The sequence below is a fragment of the Buceros rhinoceros genome, unplaced genomic scaffold, assembly GCF_000710305.1.
Source record: "Buceros rhinoceros silvestris isolate BGI_N320 unplaced genomic scaffold, ASM71030v1 scaffold19049, whole genome shotgun sequence".
Classification (NCBI taxonomy): domain Eukaryota; kingdom Metazoa; phylum Chordata; class Aves; order Bucerotiformes; family Bucerotidae; genus Buceros; species Buceros rhinoceros.
In genome coordinates, this window is record NW_010433936.1 from 51,867 (window position 1) to 60,693 (window position 8,827).

The following is an 8,827-nucleotide window of genomic DNA, read 5'->3' on the forward strand; positions in this document are numbered from 1 at the left end:
GCTGTCCGCACCACCCAACTCCGAGGGAAAGATGATTCTGGGGAAACAGGGAGAGTCCAACAGGGCAAGTGACAGGCCATCCACTGCTAGACTGGTACTCAGGCAATAGTGGGGCTTCTGCTTGCATGTAGCTACTAGCCCTTCTTAAAACTGTACTTGGTGAAGTAGACAAGTTACTTCTCTCACCAAAGTTTATGGCAAGATGGCCTGTAGCAGTATTAGTACTAACTACAACTAGTCGGCAGTACTAATGGATCAGGTGGTCTTGTCTGCCAGTTACCAGAGATTATTTGGCTGGAGGACGCAACTGAGAGATGCTTCACACACCTGCTGCAGTAAGCTCCCTGTGCAGTTTTGTGAAGTTAAACAAGCTGCAAGTATTCTCAGTCAAGGGTATTCTTTTTTTAAACTCACTCAAAGGATTGGTTTGAAGGACAAAATGTATTGATGGCCCAACATTAGGACAAATTTCATTTCATATATTGTAAATGCTAACCAGATGAAAGCTCTAGAAACACCACCTGTTGACTGGATGGCACACTTGCTAGTGAAAAGAGTCCTGCCTGGACATGTTCTGTTTCCTCGGTGGAGGAGACAGCCTAACAAGTTCCTGACCTCCTCCTACTCTTGACAGCTGGTTCTTAAAGCCCAGCAGATTGCTGCCAGCTCATTTACCTGTGAAGCTGTGTTCTAGACAGATCTGGAAAGATGCACTACGTACATATCTGGATCACTTCCTTGATGTTATTTGCAGAGTAGCCCCTCAAAAGATGGTGCAGGTATCACCATAGGAAGCTGAACTGGGCAGAAGGCAAGAGATTTTTAAAACTACTTTGAAAGTTACATAAGCGTGACAGACTTGAGAGGGTATAGTTACATAGTGCTTCAAAAAGTCCAAGACCTCAACCAAGGAACTGTTTCACTCTCCCCAAACTACTTCCGGAGACACTCTGGCTGGAGTGCAGGCTTGAGAGAGACAGTGATTTAGAATACTTAATTAGTTTTTGCTGTAGCTTCCCTTAAATGTTCTTACCCATGAGCTAGAAGCCAGCAGTGTGTACCTGGAAGCCAGAGCTTCTTCCTGGGGTTGGGTAATAAGGAAAAATGCCCCATTCTGATTTGGACTCTGAGAATTACTGTTTGTATGACATTGTTGAATAACAGGCAATCTATAAAGTTTGGTGATATAAACAGACCAAGAAAAGTGCATCGTAGTATGGAAAATGTCACTAAGCAAATAAAAATTTTAAGGATAAAGAGGTCAATGCCTACTAGTTGAGGAAGTGCAACAGTTTCATAGCTAGACACTTTGGGCTGTATTCAGTAGGCTATGGGTTACATACTCCAGCAGGGCCGTAAGTAGCGACTTAACTAACTGCAGTTTATGGTAAAAACTCAAACCCAACAAACTTCACAAAACCCCCCAAACTTCACAATTTTTTTAAAGAAGAGGTGGGATCTGAAAACACTTCAGCCTTTACTAAAATTCCTTTCCCCTCCTCCTCCAAAGTGACTTGTTTCATCACAGAACAGACAAGTTTTCTGACAGCTAGATGTATTTACAGAGGGTCAGAACCAGGCTTTACTCGGTCTAGCAGAAAAGCAGGGCCATGCTGAGATGGCACTTCCTGTTGCACAAAAAGGTGTCGCAACTTTATTTTAACAATAACTTGCATAAATCAAGCAGTTATAAGGTCATTATCTCTGAATGTCTCTTATGACAGAAAAAGTACACTTTTTCTAAATCGAGTTATGACCCCCTCAAGTTCTTCCCAAAACATCAAGGCTGGGAAGGAGAAATATTAAACTAAACTTCACAATTTGACCATTTGAGTTCCAATACAAAGAACCCAGACATGAATGCTTTATTAGCCTGTATTCTGCAAAATGGTTTGTAAACTTTATCCATAGCAAAACAAGGAAGAACTAAAGCATTATATTCAAGACAGGAGACCTCCCCCCTGCCTCAAATGTGGGAGGCAGCAAGCCTTAAGTCTGGCTATTCCACCCAGAAATGCATTCACACCCAGAAACTGCCAGCGGCACACGCTCCATTTGAATTTCTTTTCCTCATGGCCAGGACGGCACAGGATGGCTTGGACAGTACTCCAGGCAGCCGCAGAGCACACTGTGTTGGTTCTCAGGGCACCTCAGACCACTGCAGCATAAACTCTGCACAGGTCTGGCTTGAGCGCAGCTGAACTCAGTATTCACAGGTTCCCACCCTTTTCCTCTTTCTAAAAAAGGGAGCTATAATCCACTTTACATGCAGGATACACTTACACTGGCAAAGTCTAAAGCACAAGGGCACTGCCAGAGCAGTTTTGCTAGCTGACAGCCAGGCCAAGAAATCATCTCGTGGTTTTTAAAAACAGCATTCCTCTTCAACGCCCTTTTCCCCTCACAGTGGTTCTGCAGTTCAAGTTTGGCCACTCCTCATACCTGCAAAAACCTGTTGCCTCTATAGGCTTTATTTCAGTGTAAACTCTGTCTGAGATAAGGGCCTAGTAAAAGGCTTGCAGAGCAGAAGAGAAGGGAGGTTGTCAGAACAATTGCAGCTAATCATAGTCTTCGCCTTCCCTGGTTTCACACTGCACACTTCTACCTTACTCTTCTCTCGATATGCAGAAGTGCATCCCAACAAGGTATGGGCTATGGATAAGAATTTCCAACCACAGGTTTTATACCTGAGCCATAGGACATAGGGAGCAAGTCTTCATGAGGAGATAGTCTATCCCAACAGTACGGTAAGTGCTGCAACAAGCACCTTCACAAATCCACAACCACCTAGACAGCAAGCTAGAATTATCTTTTGTCTGAAGCATCCTGCCTTTTACCATGTTCTCAGAATTTTGTGCTTCTCAGCTGGAGGTCAAGAAAGTAGCTTCTATTCTGCCAGAGAGATGACCCTGACTCCCAACAGATGTAAACATTTGTGAACGTATGGGGAAAAGAAAAAAAAGTCCTCACTGTATCCCTGTCATAAGGGACACAGGTCATAGTTACACTGTCTGGTCTAAGGCATTTCTTGTAAAAACTTGGCTTTCAGTAATTTGGGGTTTTGTACCCTCAGAGATAAAACCCGAGTTCTCTGTTTTGGGTTAACATGGAAGGGGCTGAAGGAAGAAGTTACCCTGATGCAAACGTGATCAGCAGTGAATGGAAAGTCAAACACCAAAAGCTGGTTCCATAAAAATGCTTTCACATGCATGTCACCAAATTGTCAGTCAATGAATACTTGACATTTATCCCACATCATTAATAATCAAAAGGAATTGAAGTTAGATTTAATGCTAAACAGTTTGTAGTACTCTATTTCGTACTGTGAAGTTCTGCAGTGATTATAATTTGGTTCCCTCCTTTTGCTCCTTCCAAGAATCCACTAAATGCTTTTGGAGGAGTTCAGGTTTTGCGGGTTTTTTTGTTGGTATGTTTTTCTTTTTAAAGTACTTCTCACTGCACAGATGCTATAAGGCCTAGCAAGTTCCAGATAGCTCACTGAAATGAGAAATTGTACCAACAAAGACTTAGAGGAAATGGGACATTGTTTAGCCAGTTCTGCCTACCTGAGTTAAAGCTCAGCCACCCTTTGCTATCAAGGGAGCAGGGGACAAGGGGAGAAGTGCAAAAGAATTGCTGTTACACTTTGTCAACAGCTTAACGTGTGTAATTGAAGTCTCCATAGATCAATTCTTAGTTTTCAGGGTTCCAGCAGAAATAGCTAGAAGCAAGCATTTTTTTAATTCCAGAAGAGTAAGTTAAATTTTTCTGCTGAAATCTAGGCCTTGCTTCAGTTTTATAAGAGCAAGCTACTTCAGAAAAGAATAATAAAGTGTTACAAAGTGCTCTTTGTTTATTGTAGTTGTCTTTATCTGACCTTTGCAGGTCCACCTCCAAACAGACCTGCACATTATTAAAGCAATAGCAGGAAGAATAACAGTAAGGGAGGATAGTCTCTGCTACTTATGCCCTCCACTTCCCTGGGAACCCCTGGAGGCAGACCAGACAAGCCTCTGCTCTGTCCTGCTGCACAGAGACTTCTTACAAGGCATGTTGCTACACTTGCTGCATGGAGATCATAAACTCTTCTGGTTTTCCAGTGGTCTGGCCAACTCAAACACCTGTGGCAAATGGCTACCTCCAGCCCAGCTTCTGAATGAATGCAGCTATGCCTACGCCTTTGTCAGCCACCTGAAGATCTGATTCCGAAGAGTTTTATGCACAGGGACAACATTTCAACTTCAGAATTTAAGAAGGAAGAGATAAGCTGAATTTCAAAGCAAGAAGTGCATTTTTAAACACTACTTGTGCTGTCTAGACATTTTAGATCTCATGACACTTCATTACCCAACACTGCTACAGGACAGGTTTCACTGGAACATAACATACCTGCAAGGATTTTTGCTTTTTTCTTTTACTGTGATGGAATTTAAGATCTGAGTTCAGACCAGGGCCCTTTGATCAGCAGGTGGAGAGAAGAAAGGTAGGTTTGGAATCCAGTCTTAAGAAAACACTATAGTCTGAAATGTACTCCAAGCTTAAACAACAAGAGCCCACACCAACCCTTCACTGACCTGGTCAAACAGCTGTTTGCCTGTAGTGTTTGGCTGGATGGCAAACTCCAGCTCTGCATCCACAGTAACAACTCGAACGTTGATCTAAGGAGAAAAACAGAAAGCATTGTTCAAGGTGTATTGAAAGCCACTTCTCCGTGTTAACACAGCACTTTGGGCGCAACAGTCTCCACACTGTGAGGCACTACCCTAACCTCTACAATATACACAGTTAGGCCCCAGTTAGATCTGTGTTACCACACCAGCAAACTTAGTCGGGGCACTGGCTTTGCTGTCTTACCCGGATTGCTCTGCAGGTTTTGCTGCTCAACACAGGACTGGGCTCAGCTCCTGGCTAAGCAACAGGGCATTTTCGAGTTGACCATTTCCAGGCCTAAATCTCCCTGGAGTAAGAGCTCCTGTGAGTGCACAGCACAGCTGCCTGCAGGCCATCCCTTGGATTACGAAAAGCCCTAATGACTAAATTAAATTTAAGACTTATAATTTAACTTCCATTTATATTAGAGCTGGAATTAATCTGAGGTTTTAAAGGCAAAAAGCTGCAGATTATTCTTATGAAGCAATCAGCATTAACCTGCTAAACATTCATAAACTTTCCCTCCTAAAAAAACCAAATCTATTCGGCACATAAAACCAGCAGTTACAGGTACTGAATGATACTACAGGGCAAGAGCTCACTAGGCTATTGCTGTTCGTGAAGAAACAGCATAACCAGATTTACTGCAATGGCAGAAGTAGACTGCAGGATGGAGGCTACTGCTGTATGCAGAAGGTAAGAGCCTTTAAGGAGTAGAAAAGGTCTATTAGTTAATCAGGAGGCAAAAGCAGCAACTAAGCTTGCAGGGAATAGCATAAGAAGCCACAAAATGGCAAATCAGGAAAGGATTATCTCCAACTGTTCTGACTACAGGAGACTATCTTTCTTGCAATATTGTACTACGTCTCAAAAAAGCCAATCCCAAAACAAATTTTAGAAAAAGAACACCAAACTGTATAGTATAGTTCTACTATATAGTATATATAGTTCTACTATACACAAGTTAGATTTGAAGCTTGGTATTTTAAAGGAAAAAGTGGAGCTCTAAACGCGAGACCAGACAACAGGTACGCTACAGGCAGGCAAGATTTCACAACAATTTCCCAACATTGTACGAACGTGACATTACAGAAGGCCAGAGCTAACAGAGCAGAAGAGCCTGCTACAGCTGTGGCACTGGTGCCCAGCGCAGAGGCACACATTTGAAGAAAAAAAGAGGAAGAGGCAGAAGAGGAATAGAATCACCCACTACAAAGCCTTGAGCCTGCAGCTGTTTCCAGCCTCTTCATTATGTATATTTAAACTCTAGGAAAAATCTCAGGTAAAACACCAGAAATGTGAATAAAACAAGGTGCCTCCGCTAATTTTAGTAAAATGTATTAGAAAATTTTGCATTCCTTTTTTTTAGCGACATGTGAAGGCATCAAGTGTCTTTTAGCCTTTGTAGTGTTGTTTCTTTCTCCTGCTCTCTCCCAGATGAGAGGATTCTCCTAGAGAAAGCTGACTGAAGGCAGCTTCCATGTGATGGAACCCCAGAACTGAACCAGAGAACTTGCGAGTGACAGGGCATCTAAGCAGTGAAGCTGTACTTTTAAAGCAGTATCCTTTAAATCAGGATTTTTAAAAAAATCCTCTAAAAGCAACAAGACAGAAAAAGTAAGAAAGTTTTTGTAAGAGCTCCTTTTCCCACTACAGCATTTGGGATCCGTAAGGGAGCACTGAGTATGCTCTAAGGCTTTCTTCCTGCGCCTTAAGAACTAAAGGTTTCCCAAATGGTTTCCAGTGTAGGAAGAGAGGGGAAGTTCAGATACCAAATTCTCAGGGACAGCAAGGCTGCAATTCGAAGATGTGACCTTAAAAAGTTCCTGTAGCTTAATCCCTCTCAACAATAAACCCCTAATCATATTCTAATCCCTTTCTACTACCTTCAAAAAAAGGAAAACTCTTCCCTTGTCTAGGCAAACACCCTGTATTACTCCAACCCTAAGAGACCCTTCTGGATAGAGTCCCCCTCCTAAAGGCTCAGCTACATAGTGAGCTATTTAGTGCTAAAGCCACCTACCTCCTACGTATTTGAAGAATTATTTTAGTATTAAGACCAACAATTGAAGTAATCTGCTTTCCACTTCAATCACTTAAAGCCTCAAGTATGCAGGAACATACTACTTGGTTACCCAAAAACCTTTCAAAGACACTTGGGGTATGTGGTAAAAGTTAATTGGTGTGTCCTTAAATGGCTGAACAACCACGAGGATAAAGAGGAATTCCGTGGTATGCCCTCAGTCAAGCCACTAGCCACATGACAGGCAGAGCAAGAAGAGACAGGGCCTCAAGCAGCTGTCTCTTCAACGAGTTGATGACTGCCTGGGAAAATATTTTGAGTCTCCTTCCTGCCATATTAAGTCCTCTTGCTTCTCATCTCCAAACCTTAGCCTTGATTTCAAGAACTTTAACACTGTTTCTAAACGGATGTCCTACAACCACTTCAGACAAGCTTTTAGCCACAGAGAAGCTGGTAGTGAGGCAGGCAAACAGAGCTTAACCCACTTGAAATCTTGGTTTAGACAGTCTGAAGAAACCTTGATGTCTGTTATGCTGAGAGATGATCAGTTTGGCATTCAGCTATGACCACATGAAGCTCCCCACGGTGCCAAGATGATTAAATCAAAACCTAAGGTGCTAACCAATTCAAGATACTCCTGGGCAGGAAAATGGGGAACAACTCAGACTAATTTCTATCAGCAACAAGAGCAGAAAGACACACTCAATTCAGCTCTCACAAGTGAAGTCCTGCTTATCCTGTGCAGGTCATTTGTAAGATCCCTACCAAATTCTGGCAGTACCTCAAGACAATAGTGAAGCAAGAAGAAAGCAGCTTTCAGTTGTTTCAGAACTCGGGTGTGTGGAGGTGGGAGAAGAGCACACGGCTGTTATACATGAAATAAGGAGTTTTAAATACACATAGCACACTAAAAATCCTGGCCAGCAACATGTTACTTCCTTCTCAATAGGCCAATGCCATAACACTGTATGATTATACTTTTATCTCTGAGACTAACGTACTTTAAAAGAATGACAAATAGGGCCTCAGCTTTGCCTGTGTGTATGAAAATGGTACAAGGTTTTACTCTCCCTCGTCTTAGGATGCATAAAATTGCTAACAAATTTGATCCAGAGGGGGAAAAAACATGCTGTTGAAAAGGCAATGCCATTTGCATTAAAAGGAAAAAGCTCTGTGAATCATAAGAGAGAACGGAAACTGAGTAACTTACTAGATCAAGTGACTGAATACTAATTCTGTGACTTCAGACTACTCAGACTGGACTGTACCACGTTACCGACATTTCCAGCTGGGACAAGAGATGGAAACAAGGTGAAAGACAGAACTGGAGAGAACTTCAAAATACAGTTTAAATGACTGTAACATTATGGGAAGTTCTTGTACTAGAATGGGATTTTCCTTGCTTTAGCAATGTCCTCAAGTCATGCATTTGGGGTTTTTTTTGTTTGCTTTTGTTAAGAGAACATCTCTTCTAATGCCAAATGGGTAGATTAATCTATGGGACACTGCAGCCTTTCAGAGACTGCACCATACAGTATCTACCTTGGAAAAATAAAGTGCCACTGGAAAAACATTCAGAAAACATTGTCTCTTTAAGGAGGTCATACATTGCCAGCCAGCTGAGTGGTAACATCTTTGTGCAAGATCCAAGACCTAGGTAGGAAGGCAAGATGACATTGCCTCCTCAATCCTTTCCTCTCATAAATGCCGGGTTTCCAGGTGTCTTGGACACTGTGCCTGCACAGGTAGATTTTTTTCTAAAGTCTGACTCTTGAGCTACAGCCTGTTGGTCCAGAATCTGTCTCTGGTTGCAGCCAACACAGTAGCTTTGATGTTAACCATCCCTGTCCTGATATTGCAGTTCCACTGCAAAACATCCTTCACTGAAGGGGAAAAGGAAGGCAGAACAGGAAAAAACCCACAGCCCTCAACAACTGCAAACCATCACGGGTATTTTGCATCTTGCTGCACAAAATCTAATATCCCTTAAGTTCATTTGCATAATAAAATACTTTAGTGAAACCATGAAGTTGTGCAAGTCATTTAAAATGCCATACCATTTATTTCCAGTGAATATATAAAGATAAAGGGTAGTAAATACCAACTTTTACCCGTATAAACAAGACAAACCAGTACTTAACATGTTGCATATTA

At 42.1% G+C, this 8,827-nt stretch overlaps 1 protein-coding gene across 2 annotated transcripts in view; it reads right to left on the reverse strand.

Moving 5' to 3' along the window:
• Positions 1–4,653, reverse strand: part of EZR (ezrin) — an 18,644-nt gene extending 13,991 nt beyond the window's left edge. The window contains exon 1 of one of the 2 annotated variants that reach the window (XM_010144274.1): positions 4,575–4,653. Coding sequence is in view for 1 of the 2 variants with exons in the window: in XM_010144273.1 (XP_010142575.1) it covers positions 4,575–4,633 (59 nt within the window). In the remaining variant the exon portion in view is untranslated. The remainder of the gene's footprint in view (positions 1–4,574) is intronic. The other variant, XM_010144273.1, reaches the window with a different exon arrangement.
• Positions 4,654–8,827: the final 4,174 nt, after the last annotated feature.